Raw genomic sequence first — 21,764 nt, forward strand, 5'->3', positions numbered from 1 at the left:
AGTAGAAAGAAATTAAGAACAAGGAGCTAATATCAGGCATATTTAATTAACCAAATAAACCCACTACAGTAAAATCAGTAATTTAATCATGTTTTACAACATATCTCCCAGACAGCAAACAACTACCCCACCACAGCTATAGGAAATTCAGAAAAACACTTAACAAAATTTTTGGCAAGTAGGTTAAAACTGAAGCTACATTACTTCAATTAAAGTAGCAGAAAAAGGAATTACTCCAGTGACCATTTTTTTAATAAAGCATATTTTTAGTCCTCATATATTAGCCAGTGAATTTGGACTAAAGAAATGTAGCTTCATACAAAGGCTACAAGGAACTGCATAAAAATCTGTCTTACAGTTTTCCAGTCACATTAGTTACGGGTATCATTTAGATGAGAGTTACAATTTCAATTTCAAATGAGTTTTAAAGGGAATAAAACTGTCTAATCAACTCCTTATGAGTTACATAAAATGTAATCCACATAGTGTCTTAAAATTCTTATGTGCACTGTTTTAAAAACATTTCTGTAGTTTTCTGTGCCTTTTTCCTACAAAACAGAAATCTGGTTGTGCTAGATCCATGCCTACACTTATAGGAGCGTTGACTCATGAAACTTCATTTCCTCATAATGCTGGCAAAGAGGAGAAGAGGGGGGACTATGCATAGCACCTATCACAATACATTTCTCCCTTCCTCATGTGCGTATAGATCATTGTCTAGGAATGTAGGAAAGCCATGGAAAAGGTGTGATGGCTGGAATTAGACTTCATCAACAATCATCCTTCCTTCATCAGGCTACTCTAGCAGCAATGGCATCATGCATCCTGCTCTGGGTGAGGAAGAGGAAAATGTGTCCTGTTCATCTTCTTGACTCCTGGTATTCATTGGCTCTGGCAGCTCCCCATAGCAAATATTTTTTTATAGGGAAGCACCAGGATTCCCAGAAGCACTCAGAGGCACAGTCTGAGCAGGAGACTTCCTGGTCTAATGTGGCATGCAGACATGACTGAACATGAGCTCAATGCACATGAGACAACAGCAAAAGTGGGGAAACATTTACTCAGTACCACAATCCATCACTAGACTGGTCTTTGGAGTGCAGCCTTTCCTGAAGTCTTTACTGACTACTTCAACATAGGCAGGAATTCATATAGCAATAACCAGCAACACCTTACACTGTTACATTTCAAGCTACTGAAGGCAAAGAGCATAAGTTTGTGATTTGGCAAATTCACAGCACAGCCATTAAGATTCTTTGGAAGATGCACCCCATAAACACACAGACTAGGCAGTAGCTGGTGGGCACATGTGCACCTCGGGGCTTGGCAGGGCACCAAGAGCTGACTAGTGATGGAACAAGGAAGACTCAAATACAGCCAGGGAAAAGTAGAAAACACATTTCTGAACAAGGAGAGAGAGAGCTTGTGAGTAAATGTTGCTGAAAGAAACCTGGGATGTGAACAAAGGACCTGTTGACTATTTGATTCCTCCCGTGTTACTGGAGATGAGACTGAAAATAAATTAGACTGTAGCAGGAAGTGGCAGACCCCATCACCTTCTCAACAGGAAAAAAAAGAATTGGCTCCAGCTGTTTTAATTAAAAACAGACACAACAGTTATCATGTCTGAAGTTTTTCTGAAGGAAGCTGTGAAATTCATCCATCAAAATCGACTGCATCTCTAAATCCAGTGGGCTCTCTACTGCACTTAGAACGCTTAAAATACTATGCTTAGAAAGCTAACACTGCCATTTGATGACCTTCTAAAGACCTTTAACTGTTACTGTTATTATTGAGTCCCCTTAAGCTTCCTTTAAGGATAGAAGTCCTACATTTCTAGCACTGGAGTGCAAGGTGACGTTGGCAGGGCGCTTCCTAGGGCAGGAGCAAGGCAGAGTGCCTGTGGCCTTGGCTGGGAAATGTCCCTCAGCCAAGCAATACAGGAACACAGATGGATTAGGAGCAAAGGGACAGCACTGGGTAAAGCTCTGAAATCATCAGATACATACTACCTGTTTCTTGCTCAAACAAATCGTACACAAGTATTAGTCCTGGGAAGACCAGCATGGCAGCAGCAGGCTTGAAATGGTGGGAGAGAAAAACAAATACCTCCTTCAGAGAAACTAGCAATAACATCCAGAGCAGGATTGAGTCCCACAGGCTGTCTGTCCAACCTGTATAGTCAACTAAAGGGAAAATATGGCACCAAAATTAATTTGGGTTAATTTTACGATGATTTTTTATGAGTAGCTGCCTAACTATTTTTTTACCTCATCTGGAAAGGCAGCTGCTTTTGTAAACCTCATGTAACTTGGGGACAAGAGGACCTCTGTTTCAAAGGATGCCACAGTATTAACCATACTAACATGAAAATACTGAGGCAAATGGCACTGCCAATCTCCAGAAACACTTTTTTTTTTTTTTTTTTTGCACACAAACTAACAAAAGTAAAATTGGAGAATTATAAATGCAACAAGTTGGGTTCCAAGTTTCTAAGCTGCAATTAGCAACATAGCTGTTGTTACACAAAACTAGAAAACCTTGGTTTGCTTGAGTGCTGTCTCTCCTAAGGATTTCAAATGCCCCCATTTGTTCATGCAACACCCCATAAATTCCCTCGTCTTAAAGATGGGAACCCCTCAGCCATTCCTCCCGAAAACATGCCCAGGGCCTTCCCAACATCTCCAAATTACCCCAACCAACACTCTCACTACCGCTGTAGTTAATACTTGCTGCCTATGACAGTGACTTTGCAGACAAATTAAAAAGAAAGAGGCTCTGGTTCTTATAGCTTTGGTATAACTACACGTGTACTGATTAACCACACATTTGCATAAAAGCAGAGTTTCTTCCTGCACGGAAAAGTTTCTTTTCTGCACAGAGTGGCTATGGAAAAGACTGTGGAGCAAGACTTACCTTGCTGAAATACAACCATCTAAAAGTCAGTGTTTGCTCTGAATTTGCTACCTGTGTGCCCTCTCCAGAGAAGAGACAATGCCACCACCAGCAGATGCCCTTTTCCCATCACCCCAGTGTGGAAGATCATAGAATCAAAGAATGGTTTGTACTGGAAGGACCTCAAAGATCATCTAGTTCCAAACCCCCTGCATGGGCAGGGATACCTCCTACTAGATCAGGCTGCTCAAAGCCCCATCCAACCTGGCCTTGAACACTTCCAGGGATGGGGCATCCACAGCTTCCCTGAGCAACCTGTGCCAGTGTCTCACCACCCTCATTGGGAGAATTTCTTCCCAACGCCTAGTCTAAATCTTCTCCCCTCCAATTTATAGCCATTCCCTTCTGTACTATCACTACATGTAAAAAGCCCCTCCCCAGCTTTCTTGTAGGCCCCCTTCAGGTACTGAAGGTTGCTATAAGGTCTCCTTACAGCCTTATCTTCTCCAGGTTGAACAAGTCCAGCCCTCTCAGCCTGTCCTCACAGCAGAAGTGTTCCAGCCCTCTGATCATCTTTGTAGCCCTTCTTTGGACCTGTTCCAACAGTTCCGTAGGCAGAGACATTACAGCTCTTAGAAGCAAGGCTTTCAAACTCAAAACTTTCCACTTTTTGGCTTTTCTCCTTTCTAGTGCTAACTGGATAGTTATAGCTCTAAATACTCTTCAAAAACTACAGGAGTCCGCAATCTGGCCCTGAGTTATTTTAGATACTACTCTTTTGAAATGTGTACGTGGGATTTTACATGAATTAAATCTTTTTATTCCACTCTCTGGTAATACACTACGGAAATATTTCAGTTCAGTCTGGCCTTCATGTACTTTTAACTATAATTTAACATTTTTCTTTTATGAATTCATGTATTTGGCACCAAGCCACTAGCTATTAAATGCTTTGGGAAGGGTGTTACCTTGAAAGTACAGAATGATATCTAAACTATAATAGTTCTTCAAGTAGTGCATGGAATTATCAAAATCCTAATTAACACTCATAACTTGTGTCCATCAGCCATGTCCAAGGGTCACAGTGATATCATGATGAAGTGTTATTAGATCACCACTGAAAAAAACCTGCTTAAATAGCATAGCAATACCTTGTTTTCATGGAACCAATGGACCACAGCAGACATGGTGGCAGTAGTCCTCACTGCACAAATTTCTTACTATAAAATTCAGAATGTTTGCCTCAGCTTTAACCTAAGTTATACCATTTGCAGACACAGTTTTCATGGCTATACAATGCACTATGGCTTGGACTTCCAGTAAATAGTAAAACAGTTCTACACATGCACACAGACAATCCAGTTTAGTTGTCTTATCCGTATGACAAATGTACTCAGTGGACTAGTCTGAGACTAAATTTATCAGGATCCAGAAGGACATTAAACCAAGTCTCCACAGTTCAAAATATAATGCTCACTGAAAACACAGTCTAGGGAAGTGGTTTTAAATAAAACTCAGTAATTCTTTTCTCACACAATCCACACATCTTTTATTTTGCTTTCCTTTTTCTCCAATTTGATGTGTATCCTAAGATATAAAATCTGCATTAACCAATCCGCTATGGAAGACAGTCTATGAAAGGCCCTATCCCCCATGGTTATCTATATAGGTTAGATGTGATGACCCAGAAGTCCTCTCCCAGCTTTATGTTCCTGCAGAACACTGGTATAACAAGAAGAGCTTAACATAACAGCTGGCCAGAACAGAGGGCATCAGGAAAGGCTCTGGCATTTCTGAGCTAAGAAAACAGCATTTCACCACAGGTCGTATAGCAAACACACAGGCTACTACCAGAGGAAATAAAATATTTGAACAAGCAGAGTGATGCATTTCAGTCATGCATGAAGGGAAACCCAGTGAATAAGAATTATACAATGCCACCATGAACTTGCCCTTAAGAGACAAAAACCAGTTTATTCTGAATGGAGTAGAGTTAGCAAACACAGAAGCATAATTGGGTTTTTTTTTCCCCTGAAGGTGGAGGGAGCATACACAATTTTCCCAGAATAATAAAAGAAAGATTAAAAACACTGAAAGAAGGAGTAGGCCCAGATACATCTGTAGAAGAATCCTCTTTAGTTTACTTTTAAAAGACCAAAAATTAAAACAGATGCACTTTGTTTTCAGTCACATACTGATATCCACATCATTCCAAGGCTGGGAAAATGTGAGATAAGCAGTTCAAATAATGCAAAATAAAGGAACAGGAATCCATAGGGATATCTTATGTTCACCACTGCAGTATGAGAGTGGCTAATCACGTAACAGAGCTTGTCTGCAAGGAGCTCTTCAGGAAACACTGAGATTGTTCAAACGCACAAATTCTCATCGGAAGCAAGGAAGGCTAGTTTCTTATTTAAAATCTGCCATAACTAAAAGCAGGATCAGCGGCCAATTTTATTTTTTTATGAATACTTGGTGCATTCCTCTTGACCACAGGTTGCAGTTCTGGAAAAAAGGAATAATGAGGAAAAATAGATTCCATCTGATGAAGGAGGAAAAGCATCCTTGGATATCAACTTGACAATCTAAGAAGTCTGTTTTGAACTAGTTTAGGGGGCGTATAGTGACAAAAGCCCACACTGAACTAAAACTAGCAAAAACCTATAGATTAAGCAGTAAGACTGGAATTTGGAGTTTGAGACCAGATATCAGACTAGGCCATGGCACACTGGGAACAGCAGGGCACTAGATCAAACTCTAAGAGGCTGAGCGTCTGGAGAACACAGGCAGATGACTGTGCAACCACAGGCCCCTCTTGCACATACAGCAGCCCTATCTCATTATAATCTCGTGGACCATCTCTTCCACCAAACACACCCTATGCAGGCATATGCAGATCATGCCCTTCTACAACAACACACTGTCTGCCGCCCACTTCTACCCACAAGTCAGATGAAGCCCATGAGTAGAAGAAACTAGACTAGAGGTCTTTTTCAACCTCAATGATTCTATAATCGTATGAACAGGCTGTCTGGGGAAGTGTTGGAGTCTCCATCCCTGGAGTGTGTAGAGGTGGCACTTCAGGACACGGTTTAGTAGACATGGTAGTGTTGGGCTTATGATTGGACTCAATGATCTTAAGAGGTCTTTTCCAAGCTCAATGATTCTATGATTCTATGGAATTGGCCTTTCAGATCCCACATAAGAGGGTTATGTAAACCAGGAGGCAGTACGCTGAGCAAGTCCACACTAGTATTCTATCCATAGAGCTACCGAAACAGACATACCCAGGTTAGAGGCTTTTTGCCCTTTCTCTCCTTCTTTATCTACATTTAGCATTGACAGCATGGGAGTTTATTTCCACTCATACTTCTGCTGAGCGGAAATTCTGGAGGAGGGAGACCAGCAAGTCCAGGTTTGACAGCATGTGTGCTAGAATATCAACTTTAGAAGAGTCCAGCTGATCTACAGACCAAATTCCAGAACCCAGTCACCTTGTGACCCTGCTAATTACCAAGAATGATTTATAGAAGTGATCCCTGGAAACAGACTGCTGTTCTGCATCCTACAAACTTATTGTAGCAGTATACTAGCAAGGCCCCAGAATTAAATGTTGCTTGATGAGACATATGAACCCACAGCATTTTACAGGTCACCAATGGTTAAGCCAAATTTGACAGAAGTGTATCCTTGTAGTGAAGAGACTGGAGAGTGTGTTCCTGTGACCTGAATGAACTTTGCAAAGGAAATCTGCTGTCACAAGCCAAAGCAGAGCCCCAGCACATAGCAACATAAAACCAGCCTAATCAGAATTCAGCCCTCAAGTGCAAAGCTGAGAATGCATCAGTTAGATGTATCTATCAATATTTGGTGGAAAAAGACAAGCAGGATATAAATTTATCTAGGAAGAATAGTCAAAGAAAACCAAAACCACCAAAACACATGCATTGGAAATATGAACTTCAGTGAAGTTTAGCATCATTTTTGCTGAATATCTTTACATGCAGGTGAAAGTGAAAATACTGGAGGCACGATCATTGCCTAGATCCATTCCTAGACACATGCTTTTAAGAGAGACTTACATGAATTTGTCTTGAGAGGTTATCAAGAGTAAGGAAAGGCATCAGGAATTAATTTAAGTGAGTAGTTGCTGTAAAAGCAATGTGTAGGACAGTGAAAGATTTAGGAATGTGCTAAATTACAATATTTGCTTAGAAGGCAGAGAACAATATGACCAAATATGAATAATGATCAACCTCTCAGCCTCACTTCTGTGCTGGGGAGGATCATGGAACAGATTCTCCTAGAAGCCATGCTAAGGCACATGGAGGACAGGGAGGTGATTTGAGACGGCCAGTATGGCTTCACCAAAGGCAAGTTCTGGTCAACCAACCTAGTGGCCTCGTATGATGGAATGACTACATCAGTGGACAAGGGATGAGCTATGGATGTAATCCATCTGGACTTCTGTAAGCCCTCTGACACATTTCCCCGCATCATACTTCTCCCTAAATTGGAGAGATATGGATTTTATGAGCGGACTGTTCTATGGACAAGGAATTGATTGGGTGGTCACATCCAGAGGGTAGTGGTCAGTAGGGCTGACAGTTGTACTTGGAGATCTTAGAGGTGTTTTCCAACCTTAATAATTCTATGATTCTCTGATTCCATGAATCACTTCTCCTATGAGGAAAGGCTGAGAGAGATGGGGTTGTTCAGCCTGGAGAAGGCTCTAGGGAGACCTTATTGTAGCATTTCAATACTTAAAGGGGGCTGACAAGAAATATGAGGACAAACTTTGTAGGGCATGTTGTGACAGGACAAGGGGTAATGCTTTTAAACTAGAAGAGGGTAGATTTAGGCTAGATATATGGAAAGATTTTTTTACAAAGAGGGCAGTGGAACACTGCAACAGGTTGCCCAGAGAGGTCGTAGATGCCCCATTCCTGGAAACGTTCAAAGTCAGGTTGGACAGGACTCTGAGCAACCTGATCTAGTTGAAAATATCCCTGCTTAAAGCAGTCAGGGTGGACTCAATGACCCAAACCATTCTATGATTCTTCGAATATCAGGAGGCCATCTGTGATTTCATGACGCTTTACCTTCATTAATAGGGAGGAACTCATTAAGACAAATGGAAAAGGAATTACTTCCTTCTAAGGTACCTAGATATTATATCTTACACTGAACTTTCTTTCTATCCTGCAGGTTCAAAGCACTTTCTAGATCAGTGACTGAATGCGTTCATTGCTTTAGGATGACCCCTGTGATTAAAGGAGGAGTTAGGCAGACAAACTTGTAAAATATTTATACTAAGTATGAATATGTGTACTCAGAGGAATGGATAAAATAGAAAATCCAGTTTAGACAACATACAAAAAGTCCTGGAAATGTAATGCATTAAAAATGTTTTAAATTTAAATATTTACCCAGATCCTTAATGAGTGATAATGCTTCCCATGAAATAAATGCTCCACCACCATCATCCATAGCTCCCTGCCCAACGTCCCAGCTGTCCAGATGTCCACTGACCAATACAATCTGGAAAAGCAATTATGAGAAAACATATCTACATGACAACACTGAATCAGAAGTCACTTCAGCATTTAAGCATTTTAAAGATTTTGTCATAAATTTGGCTTTTTGGTTTAGAATAGCAGGAAGGAAACAATTCAACTAAAACTAAAGCATTGTTCTCTACTCACCGAGTATAAATATGAGATGACCAAATGCATCCTACCACTTCAAACCAAAATCAAACTAGATAAGCTGTGAGAAATGTCTAAATGAAAGGTTTTATCTTGTACATCAACAAAGAGCACACTTTCCGGGGATATGGGACTACTACATTGCAGAATGGTGAAAATTCCTTTTATATTCCAAGTGTTTAAGCCCTGTACGCAGGAAATTTGATCAATCCTGGTTTTGGGTGCATAATGAAGAAATATGAACTTAGACTGAAGTGTTCCTAGACAGAGGTTGTTGTTCTATTACATATGTATGGTCCTTGTCACAGAGGACCTCCAATTTCTTACTGGATGCTCTATGTACTACAACAATGACAAGGTATTTTATAGTTCCATTAGTCATAAGGATATTTTAAATTAAAAACTACATGGTAGCAAGTCCCAGATGAGTTTTCTGCAAAGAAAATGATGTGGCTAGCAGAGAGCATAGTAATATACACACCTCCAGAAACACCCACTTTCAGATCTGACCTCTTCAAATGTCAACAAGCAGCATCAGATCAATACCAGAAGTGAGACAGTTCCCTAACTGGACCTGAAGATGAAAGGCTAATGGATCTATGATGGCAATGGAGAGGTCAAGGAGGGACAAAAATTCTGAGCTGAACAGACAGCGTGGTAAAATGATGCAATAGGACGAAAACAAGAACAAGGAGTTGCTGCAGTGACCCGGGAATCTTTGAAGAACCAGTACTAGCAAGAAGTGCCCTTGGGATAGGGTGGAAATGGAAGCATCCAACTTATGAGAACTCATCACTGAGGAAAAACTGAAGGGCACCCTGGAGCATCTGCCTATGTCCTGCCCAGAACTGGCTATACATGAAGGGATGCTTCCAACCCCCTGGTTGGCTGATGTCAATCGGCTCTCAGAGTTGTGGGCTCCAGAAGGTGAAAAATACTCATTCCTCCTGCCGCCTTCTTCTCCCTAATGGATGATGATCTGACATATCATCTTAGCTTTCATACATCATAGGACAACCACTCTAGCACTGAAAAGGAGAACATAATGAGTTTTTCCTCTTATCATTCCTGGAGGGTGAATGCCTATGCTATCGAGCGTGTAGCTAACTTTGCAAGGAACTAACTTGGGGCCCACCATGAATACCTGTATCTTCCCCTTCACCTTAGAGGAATTATAGTAAGTTTAGATTGATTAGTAAAAATAACACACAAACAGATCACGGCAACGGAGAGCAGCAAACACGAACTCAACCAATACACCAAAAGGCCCTTTTTATTTAACAAGGGCCATGACAAACTACAGAATAGTTATATATATTGTATCACCACATGTCCAAATAGAATGCACTAAAACTCTTTAAATTTAGAAAAAAGCACTAAGAAATGTTTATAAATGTGTGTATTACAAAACCCAGAAGTGTCATGCTTTAGAAGCTGCAAAAGCTTGCAATCAAAATCTGAAGAGCAGTTTACTCTTTCCTTCTCAGATGTTTCAACTCTCTTTTCTGCTTACTCAGCCTTGACTAAACAAGTGCTTCCTTTCTAGTACAGACTGATTTTCTTAGTAGTAGACAGACATGCTGCAGCTTCTTTCCTAAAATCTCCCCTCCTTCAAAAATGCTCAAATTTTCATGGCAGGCCCATCTGCAAAAGCCTCAGATTTACTCAGGAGGTATTCCTGCAATTTAATGTCATGATCCTCCCAGGCCCAGCATGAAAGACGTTTTCCAGGGATGCTGCCCTGCAGTAGGAGTACTTAATCTGTGGCAGGCCTCTGCTATAATAGTAACATAGCTTGAAACCTGATAATCTAAGAAAAGCCATGCTAGCTTTGGAGGTAGAAACCTTTCTGAAACAGAAATGCTCATTGTGGTACTCCTTGCTCATTTTGTTTTCTTATAAGGGGGGACTAAGCACACACACACACACACGCTTGCAGGTGGTGAAGACAATGCATGAATGAACTCTGCTTTGAGAGCTTGGGATATATATGCAGCCACACTGCAACCTGCCTATGGAGGACAAAGCTCGAACTCCACATTTTGCATCCAACTGATGTGGACTCACTACTGTCTACTCAATAAGGAACTTAGAAATAATAATAATATTTTTTTAAAAAAAGAACAGAAAAGGCTCTGAGTGAAATCACAACTGTCCATGGTATAAAGGGCATCTATTCCATAACTTCAAAATTGCAATGTGGTTGGTTTGTTCTTGAAGCAAAATTCGGTTTTAAAAAGACTCTCCTGGGAAACAGAGCTTCAAGCTGAGGGGATTTATTTAGAACAAGTTTTTACACTCACTGAGAGAGAACCAAGTTTATAATAGAAGTGAAGCCTTGTCTTTAACATTGAAAGAATATGTCACTAGCACTGGCAGCCATCTCAACATGAGTGTCTGAGAGGGAATTACTCCTAATTTCTGCGAAACAATACATATTGCAGCAGCAGGCAATTCTGAAGCAGAAGAGGGTGGTGTAATCCTATTTGGGGTTACAGACTCCAGCCACAAAGCATCTTTACCAGTTCCAGAACACTACACCAAAACAGATCAAGGTTCAAGTGGATTGAGAAAGTCAGATAATTTAATGGATGAACTTTTACTCAAATTAAGCTGATGCCAAGAGCAATTACATAAATACAACCAATGTACTTCTATGTGAAAGTTTTTTTCAGAACAGTTGCTTTTTTTTTTAAGCTATCATGCTTTTGTAGCAGCTGCTAAAATGAAAGTTTCAGTGATCCTGCTGATAGCTAGCCATAGACATTCTTAAAAAAAGACACAGTCATAAAATAACAAAACCACTATGTTTATCTTGGACTGCGAGTAGATATAATGTGTCTGGGCAATGAATGGAAATATTTCTGAAATTCACTGTAAACCACTATATTATTTCAAATAATATTATAAAATAATATTACAATTCTTTGTACAGGTGGGCCAACAACAAAGGCAGTTAAAACTATCAAGGATATATGATTATTGCATTTTCCACATTGCTTTCAAATCTATTATGTGGTTCTCAACTTCAAATGTACACGTAGACTAATCACTTACATTTGCACAAAACATCCCTACAGAAATGTCAGAACATGCCAACCGAACATAAACATTGCAAAGCAATGTAAGTAAGTATATGTAAACATTGCAAACCAATGTATTTATATATATCTATGTAAGTATAAGTATTTGTTTTAAATATACAGAGAAACCACAAGCAACTGTACAAGACAGTACAAATACAGCAATATACATTTCCAAATTGACCAAAAATACTTTTAGGATGACAGCCTGCATCGTGACAACTTAAGATTGTTGTTGCAGTGACACTGCTCAGAAATGTTACTCTAGGGCTGAGAAAATACAACAGTGAAAATGCAGGAAACACTTCAAATTGAAAATTAGTTGCTCTATTTCCTTCTGCACCAGTATTATCAGCTCCACTGGATGTCTTAAAGTCATGCCCAGCATTTCAACCAACCATACTGAAATATTTTGAAATTTATATTTTATATATTTATATACATATACATTTATATAGAGATACATTTATGTATTTTATATTTTAAACCCAAGAAGATTAGGAAGACAAATCACCCGTCCACACATATTTGCATATGTCAAGGACTTATCCTTTTCTAAGCAGGATGGGTTTTGCCACTAAAATATAATCTACAGTTCCATACACAGTCACACCTGCCTATTGCATTTGTTACACAATAACCTCATAAAATGTAGGTGAACAATCTACTGCTTGGCTAGCAGGAATTTAAGAAAAGTTTATTCCGCTTTTAATTAGTCTTCGCAATATCACATGCTCCTGTAGAGGCATAAGGCAAAGGCTTAAGAGACATAAGAGATCATAAATAATAAACATTAGGAAAGACCCGTAAGTAACATTTTCAATTACAGCATCTAATCTGTTATAGAATAACACTTCTATCAAGTCGTGAAAACCAGTGTTCAAAGTTATTTCATGTCACTGAGGTAGGCAGTAATGCAAGAGTAGTGAAATCATTCATCTTTGCCCTTCATGGATGAAGAAGACTTCATGGATGGAGGTTAAGGTCTACAAAATAGGACCGTTCTTGATGGAATCTGGCTATCACCATATTCTCTTAGAAAAGCTTAGTAAAAACTTCCATTATCTAAACTACTGAAAAGCATTTTTCTTTACACCTTCTTCTAGGAGAAAGGGATGACAAAGAGCACCTTAACATGCATAGAGAGGACAGAAAAACAAAGATCACATACACAGAGAATGGGATGATCGAGAACTAAACAGGATACTAGAACCAGATCAAGCACTTTTAGCCAAGATGCATGCATTCGAACTCCAATTGTCCATATGTCAAAACTCAAAGCTAAATCAGTGAAGTGCCCTGTAACCTGAGTTCTTTTCAACTGCTTATTCACATTTTCTGCCAAATACTGCCATGAGTTAGTCGTTTGCTCAGGCAACATAGTTCTGTGGTGTTCCAGCCCAGTTCCCAATTACCCAGAAACTTATAAAATGTATTTCTAATCAAGCTTTGTTGGTTCATTTTTTGCTGTTTGCTTCTAAATAGGTCCACCTTAAGCTCTAGGTACCTGTGAGCTCTAGCTCATAATAATGCCCTACATTATTTGACGAGATATTTTTTTTTGCAGTAATTCCCTTCCAGCGCTTAGGATATTTATACAATACTTAACTTACATATATGAACACTACATACAGTTGATTTGTGTTTGGACCAAAATTAGAGGAAAACAGAAGTCAGATAAGAATTAAGATCCTCTATTTGATGCAATCAATTGCCTATAAATTCTCTCCTTCCACAGATACTCATTACTCTTTTTGATCACACAAACACTCTCACTTCACAATTTTCTATTTTCCCCAGTTCCAAACAAAATTTCTGATGCTAACTAAACCATGATTAAAAAACTCCTAATCTCAGCTTCTCAGGCAGAGGAAGTTAGCACCAAACCCAGGCCTGTACTCCTAAGCATTGAAAGCACATTTTGAGTGATCTACCCATTTGCATAGCATGATAACTAGGAACAGTCAGATGGCTTCAGTTTATATGGATCTCTGTTAACAGCATGAGAACAAGGGAAAAGAGAAAGGCAGCATATCATATACCTAACTAGTGGGCAAATAAACATCTGGTAGGACGAAATCTAAGTCCATCATGCTTAACTTGCCTTCAAAACTATGATTAAATAAAGTATTCATATACGCAGGATTGCAACTTAAGAGTAGCAAATCTGGAACAGCACTTTTAGGATGTATTAGCAGCATTCACAGTAGTGCTTGCAAATCTGTTCTGGAAAATGGCAATGCCAAGCAATATGCTTTTCTACTGCCTACCCGCATAGCAAAGCTGGCACTATTGTCCGCAGCAACCTTCCTCTTTTAGAGTAAATCTTAGTCTGCAGACTGAATATATTGTCTTTCTAATTTTTAGGAATAATGTCCTGTCATCTTTACAGAATACAATGTTGGTGTGTACTTAGGCTTTTTGCCCTGATCCATTCTCTTCCCTGGTCCACCTCAAACCTTAACCTTCCCTTAAACTGAGACAGCAAAACAAATGACAAGTTAAGAGTTACCAAATTTTCCTACTTGATATTAATACCCAGGCAGAATCGTATTCCTGTATACAAACCAACATTCCTCAAGCTTTAAAATATTTACAGCTGTCATTTATTTGTATCATGCAGTAAGATTCTGTAAATCAGTTCCCTGGCTTTTCCATCAAAGGCCTTCAGAAATCTAAACAATCAGAACTTATAATCATATGAGCTGTACCAGCACACAGACTGCAACAAATGTATCACACATCATCTTCCTTTCTGGAATCCAACCCAGTTCTTCCAATAGCAGGATAAAGACTCAAAGGAAATTTCTCAAGCACTGCATAATAAAGATAACCATTTAAACAGTTCTTGCAAGGACATTGTGCTTTGCTTCTATACTACCGTTATTTCAAGCTCAGCATCACAACCTCTGTGGAAGTAAAACCGACAAAGCAGAGTGCCTATCAGCAACGTAGCGCTATATGGCATGGGATTAGAATTAGACTTACATGCAAGGTTAGATATATATGTACAATATATCTATGCTTGAATATAAACTCTCCTACATTTAAAAATGAACAGGTCATTACTACCAGAAAAAAAAATGCTTTGTCCATTTATGTTTAAATATAGTTCTACACTATTGTGTGATTTCCATCAACTTCAACAGTTGATGGAATTCAAGCACAGAGCTATATCAGAGATATTCAGTTGTAAAAAAATGCTTACTTGGTAAAATCTGTTTGTAGAATTCTACTCTGACCATAGCCCAATTACTTGTTTTGGGCTACAAATACCTGAAGAAATAGATTTGTGAGTTTCTGTACTTGTCTTTAAGAAAATACTAACAGCCGCCAGTTAAACTGCAATTGGATTAAATCATGACCTAAATGTAAATTGGGAACATCACCACATTTAATGGATTTTATTTTGTATATATAAGAATATTTCTTCAAATTAGTTTTTAACTTTGGTGTCCAAATAATATGACTTCACTGTACAGCTCCTTTTACTAGATTTCATGCACATTAGGAATGGTTCTCAAATAATCAGTCTAGCTGTCTCAACTAATTTACAGTCCTAAAGATACAGTGAAGTTCAGAAAGAAAAAAATGATTGAAACAAAAACTGTCTTTTCTACTTAATATGCAGTGTAGTAAGTCTTAACTTGCAGGCTTGCGATTAAATGATAGATCTGCACATGAAACAGAAGTGACTCACTTAGTCACACAAGAATCCAACCCTATTATTGCTAAAAAGCTGATTAACCTTCAAAGAGCCCCTGTGTCACAATATACAGTAAACTCCTTAAAGATGAATCTCTACTTTGTAGAAGTGATTCAAAATTAAGTATTCTCAGAAAGTATTGCAACTAAACCTCCCTGTTTGAAGTAAATCTCAGAAGCACTGAGTAGCTAAATAACACAGACTGATAACATTTATGGCATATAGGACAGTGAAGGAGAAAATTAGTCTGGAAGTAAATTATTACTGATAAAGGAATTGTACTAAAGGTAATGAGACATAAAAACTATATGAGCATTCAAAAGATAACCAAGTACTGAAATGACTACCATTTTCTTATTAACCGCTGGATTTTAAGATTTAGCATTTCCATATTTAAGTTCTCTAGAACCTTTTATTACCTATTTCCTGAGCTGTAACATTTCAGAAATAATAATACTCTTCATAACATTGTACTTTGAAAATAAAGATTTTAATTTATATATTTCAGCCCATTTCTAGAGGTTTTAAGAGGAAAAATCACAACAATAACTACTCTAAACAAGACCAGGTATCACTGAAATATCACTGAAGTATCACTTACCCTTACATAAAGATGATGTAGCTGCTATTTTTCTAGTTCAAAGATTAGCAAACAATCTGCAACACCTCTGTATGAAAGCTGAAATGGTATTTGGTCTGCAGAAAAAAACAATCTTTTTTCTACACAAAGAAAGACTTTCGTTACACATGCAGTAGATTATTTCTGTATGAAGAAAGGGATTATTTTATGATCTAGAGACTTAGCAGTTATATTTTATTCACTTTAGGCATATATATACACACACACATATATATATATGATTCCCCATTACTACAGAACTAGCAACTTTCCCAAATGTTTTATCTTTAAAATGTTTTTTATCAAATATCAAAATTAATCTCAGCTAAAATAAACACTAATGCCTAGTGCTACTTCTTTCACTGAACTATCTGCAAAAAAGTCATACTCTGTAATACTATGCACTCCAGGCAAGCACCCCTTTCCAGAACAGTAAAAATTGTAGATTTTTCTCAAAAAAATTTCAAAACTATTGTTGCCTCTCAAGAACACTAGAAGACCTCTTAAGTCAGACCCATGCCCCACTAGCACTGCCTTATGGCATTCTGATGGCCTAAGATGTCCTGAAAATCATCCTGAGTAGCTATCTCTGAACTGTCCTCAAGAAAATAGACTTCATTCTACAAGCCCCCCAAGAAGACTGCTGATGGAAGCAAGTCAAAACAACCCTTTAATGGCTGTAGCAACAGGAAAGGACTACAAGAGAGGAGGCTTTGAAATGTAACACATATGTCCCAGTGCCAGATACCAAGCACCAGAGAATACTTCATGTTGGAAGGGACCTCTGGGTGCTCATTGACTGCTCGTGGCAGGGTCAGCTTAGATCTGATCACCTAGAGTTTTGTCCAGTCAAGTTCTAAAAATTTCCAAAGACAGAGTTGCCACAACCTCTCTGGACAAACCGTTTCACCATTTGCTCCTAGAAAAATATTTTTTCCAATACTTATAACACAACCTTTTTTAAAATATGACCTAATGGGCTCTCACTGCAGCATTCAAAAGCCAAACTGGATTTTGAATGCTGTCAGCTCACAAGCCTACCTCATAGTTTTGTACCTCCAGAAGCTTTTATTTAATTCATCACCACCAGCTGAACACAATAGAAATGGAATACTTGCCTTTTACCACACCATTGTCCCTCACTGTTATACATACTAAAAGGAGTGCTGATCACATAATCAGTTCTTCTGAAACCATCTCATCATCCCAATTCCATAGTCAAAATGATGTAACAAAACTGGTGATGCCTCTTGTCTTCACTACTCTAGAGGGGGAAATGGCCCCACACTTTTCTGCTGTGATGGCAAAAGCTTTCTGCTCCCTAGCATTAAGTATTTTCACGGTCAACAATTCACAGACCTGTGTTCAGATTCAACAATTCACAGATCTGTGCCTATGATGGAGGATCTTCTGATGCGGACCTCTTGCTCCCCAAACCCATGCGTAGGCCAGGTTCTTACTATTTCTTCCTCTGCTGCTTAAAGGATTTCATTGTATATATGCTAAATCACTCAATTAGTCTTTCATTTGATTACTGTAACCCTACTTTATTTCTGTGGTTTACCCTATATTTCTGTCACCTGCACAAGTTTTCTCAGAATTTTGCCAATATTATCCTTTTATTTGTCCCAGGATTTTCAAGCTTCTTATTATTACCTACTAATTTTTGTAATGCTTACATAACATTCTCATTTCTCTTTCCCACACACACATTTCTTTTCTCTTAAAATACATAATAAACTCTCAATGCAGTGCTAACTTCCAGCATTTCCAGAAGCACAGCAACTCGCTTGGGTGGGGTAGGAAACGTAAAGTGATGAATGAAACACAAGCACATGCACCACAGGGAAGGGTCAGGAGAAACGGAGGTCTGCATGCAGCTGCAGGGCTGCCATCTCCTTAGGATCCCAAAGGCATGGTGGGACGGCTCCCATGACCTAAGGGTGCAAATGACGACTACAGGCTCTTTGACCACTGGTCTTTACGGGACACTTTAACCACCCTGATATCTGCTGGCAGGAGAATACAGCAGGGCACAAGCAACCTAGGAGGTCTCTGGAAGACACCGATGACAACTTCCTCACAGAGGTGATCAATGAACTCGTGAGGGAGATGCTCTGCCAGACCTCATACTTACAAACAAGGAAGAACTGGCTGGGGATGTGAAGGTCAGCAGCGAAGTTATGGTGGAGTTTAGGATCCTGAGAGGAAGGAGCAAAGCAAGTGGCATGATATCACCCCTGGATGCTAGGAAAGTGGCCTGTTCAAGGACCTGCTTGTGAGAATCCTATGGGAGACAGTCCTGGAGAGAAAAAGGGTCCAGGAAAGCTGGATGATTTTCAAGGATCAGGCTGAGGCTGACCAGCTGGAAAGCGGCTTGGCAGAGAAGAAGCTTGGAGTCCTGGTGGACAACTAGTTGACCAGGAGTCAGCAATGTGCCTGTGCCATAAATAAAAGCCAACAGCTCCCTGAGCTGCATCAGGAAAAGTGTTCCCAGGAGATCAAGGGATATGATCCTTTCTCTCCACTCAGCACTTGAGAGACATCTGAGTGCTATGTCCAATTCTGAGCTCCGCAGAACAAGAGAGACATGAATACACTGGAATAAGTCCAGCCAAGGGCCACAGGGATAATGAAGGGTGTCTGACAGAGCAGGGACTGGAGAAGAGAAGGCTTGGGGAATCTCATAAATGTGTAAAAATATTTGATGGGGGATGTAAAGAAGATGCAGATAGTCTCTTCTCAATAGTGCTCACTGATAGGGCAAGAGGCAACAAGCACAAACTGAAATAGAAGAAATTCCATTTAGAAATAGAAATAAAGTTTTTTACTACAAGGGTTATAGAAGACTAGAAACGGCTACCCAGAGAGGCTGTGGGTTCTCCATCCTCGGAGATATTCAAAATGCAAGGCCTATGCAATCTTTTCTAGTTGACCTGGCTTTGAGCACAGGGTTGGACTACATGACTTCTAGAGGTCTCTTTTTGTAATTATGACACTGACTCTAGAGTGAATAACTCATATTTTCTTCTGGATCTCTAAATAATCCATATTTCATTTGGCTTTGAAGATTTCAATAAAGAGACAGAAAAAGCAGAACACAACTTGGAAATCAATTCCACCAAAGGCAAGTATGTCCTTCAAGATGCAGACAGCTGAAGTACAACTGTAATCTTCAATATAGTATTCTACTGGCACAAGACAAAAGACCTCTTTTCTACTTAGGGCCATCAAATTCATGGTAAAAATTAAAGTTGGTATGAATCCATTTTATGGAATAATTTGCAATTTTTTTCTAATAGTTTTATGAACTGATGCAAGAACCCACAGAAACAGGGCATTACTTGGCTTGCAACACGAAAGAAAGTCTTTATCTTACAATGACCTTAAAATAATTGCTTTACATATTTTATGAGACGTGTTCAAAGTTTCAACACAATTTTCAGATTACAAGTTTTCTTACACAAATTATAGTCCCTTCAGTAACTTTTAGTTTCTGATAATTAAAACAGCACTTCTATTGAGGCTTAGATGTGGACTTTGAAAAGCATTATTTTCTCATTTCTAAATTCAAATTAGCTAATTATATTGTACTGATCTCTTTATCAGTAAAATGGGACTAAAAATTGTTTATTATGTAGGGATACGGTGAAGATTAACATTTATTCCAGTAATCATTTCAATGGCATTCATGGAAAACACTAAAAAGTGGAGAGCTGAAGTCCCCACCTTACATTGGAATTACTGGAGCTGTATTTCCTTACACAAACGAAAACTCAGACCAGAATTTCTAGTACCTGTCTGCAGCCCCTCAGAAATCAAAAAGCAATACTCACAGAGACACAGCTAAGTACTTTCAAGTAACACTGACAGACTCAGGTCCCTTTGGTGTATCTCAAAAACCCAGAGTTTTGATACACAGTGATAGCTCATCTTTCATATTTATCTGTCCTTAATTTCTTTGTTTACATACTATCATGAAACTGAAAGTGTGTTTGACACAAGTTTTTACCAAGATGGAAAAGAAGCTGCTTTAAAAACTCAAACTAGTTCTGTAAAAGACCAGATAAGACAATTGTTGTCAGAATGATTCAGAAGGTGGAATATCCGCTCAAAGTCAGGAGAGATCCAGTTTTCTGGAACCAGTAATGCAAGGGCTCTGGAATGCATTTGGAGTACAAAGGTCTTCAGATAAACCTTGTGCAAAGTGCAGCTGTGGCAAAATAGGAAAAAAGCTGGCAACACATACTTCAAGATATTTGGCATATCACAAGGCCGGAAGGCAGTTCAAGTGCATGTGTTGCCCAGACACTCTATGGCTACTGCTTGTTGTTATTTTTTAAACTGGTCATATGTCAGGCAAAAAACAGCACTTCCCTTCCACAGGACAGACAGCAGACAGATAACTCATATCTCTGGACAAACCCCGGACAAAAGTGAAAAACGAGTCAGCTGCAGTAACAGAAAGAGAAGAGCTATACAAGTCCATTGTCCTGCCTCTTTCTAAACTCATGCCATGACTACCACAGGTGGGGATATCAGAAAATGGAAGTTATCTCATTTGGAATTGGTCCAACTTGTGTGAAACATTTGAGTACTTATTGCAAGGGACGTGCAGAGTGATTACAGCACTCCTCCTAGAAGTGGGAGAGGCATCCTCACGGCTACACTCTGAAATAAAGCCAAGACGTCCTTTGCATGTTGGTCTCCATCTCCCCTCTATCAACTACCTCAGGAATGTCTGCAGGTTGGTATCATCTCTGACATTTTCACATGCACAAATGTCTTTGCGTCCTCTATAGTGTTGGTAACTTTTGAGCATATGAAAATGTTCACAACAGAATTTCTTTTTGCCCTGTGTACAGCTACAGATAGGAAAATGGAAAGGAAAACACCAGAAACATCAGCTAGATCCAAGTTATACAGGTAAATTTGTACGATGTGGGCTTCTGTGCAGTTGGACTTAACTTTATGTCCCTAGACCACTCAAAATCTGTCAATGCTAACTAATACGCCCTGTCACTTCACCTTAGATCCGAATCCCTGACCTTCATCTGAAAGGTCTCATTGTCAATACCATCTCCCATTAGTTTCTTTGGCTATGGCTGCAAGTTGAAATAACTTATTTACTTAAATATCTCTGCACCCCTCAGTTTCACACACGACAGAGGAATATATGTTCACCGTAATTCTGATGTGTATACAGCACTGGCTAACCAGCAGGCAAGTACTACTGACTGCTACTAAACATCAGTCTTCAATCACCTCCAAAATATGCATTAAAAAGACCCTATATTCATTCAGCCTCCAGAACCCTGACATTTAATGCAATAAATATTGTTGGATTTCTTAATGAAACCCTGTGTCATACTGAAACCATTACTGCTGTTCAATTCGTACTTAATATCATATCTGTTCGTGTTAAAATGAAATTAATTTCTCCTTCAGGCACTGTTCTCAGAGGCTCCTATTCTAATTTTATTGATTTTGACATTTAAAAGCACAAAACCTAAACACAATGCTTATCACAGTAGTAAATAAAACTGATTTTATGTCCTGGATTAATAAGCTTGAAAGGCATGTTTAGTTTAGATTATATCAAGGCTGTTCCTGCTTAAATATTTTAATGGTTGAATGTTAAAAGAAACTTATTCTATCCTTTAAATAAACCTCTGACAAGATTGCACACAGACAATTAGGGGCATGAAGAACAAGATTCTCTTAATGCATCCACTCCAGTCCTTGTTATT

The 21,764-nt window shown here is 39.0% G+C and overlaps 1 protein-coding gene across 4 annotated transcripts in view; it reads right to left on the reverse strand.

Annotated features, from left to right (window-relative positions):
* Window positions 1–21,764, reverse strand: part of CPQ (carboxypeptidase Q) — a 157,199-nt gene that overhangs the window by 47,598 nt on the left and 87,837 nt on the right. For all 4 annotated transcript variants that reach the window (XM_054060057.1, XM_054060058.1, XM_009558012.2 and 1 more), the window contains one exon: window positions 8,328–8,439. In XM_054060057.1, coding sequence (XP_053916032.1) covers window positions 8,328–8,439 — 112 coding nt within the window. The remainder of the gene's footprint in view (window positions 1–8,327; window positions 8,440–21,764) is intronic.

Source organism: Cuculus canorus, chromosome 2 (assembly GCF_017976375.1).
Source record: "Cuculus canorus isolate bCucCan1 chromosome 2, bCucCan1.pri, whole genome shotgun sequence".
Lineage (NCBI taxonomy): Eukaryota > Metazoa > Chordata > Aves > Cuculiformes > Cuculidae > Cuculus > Cuculus canorus.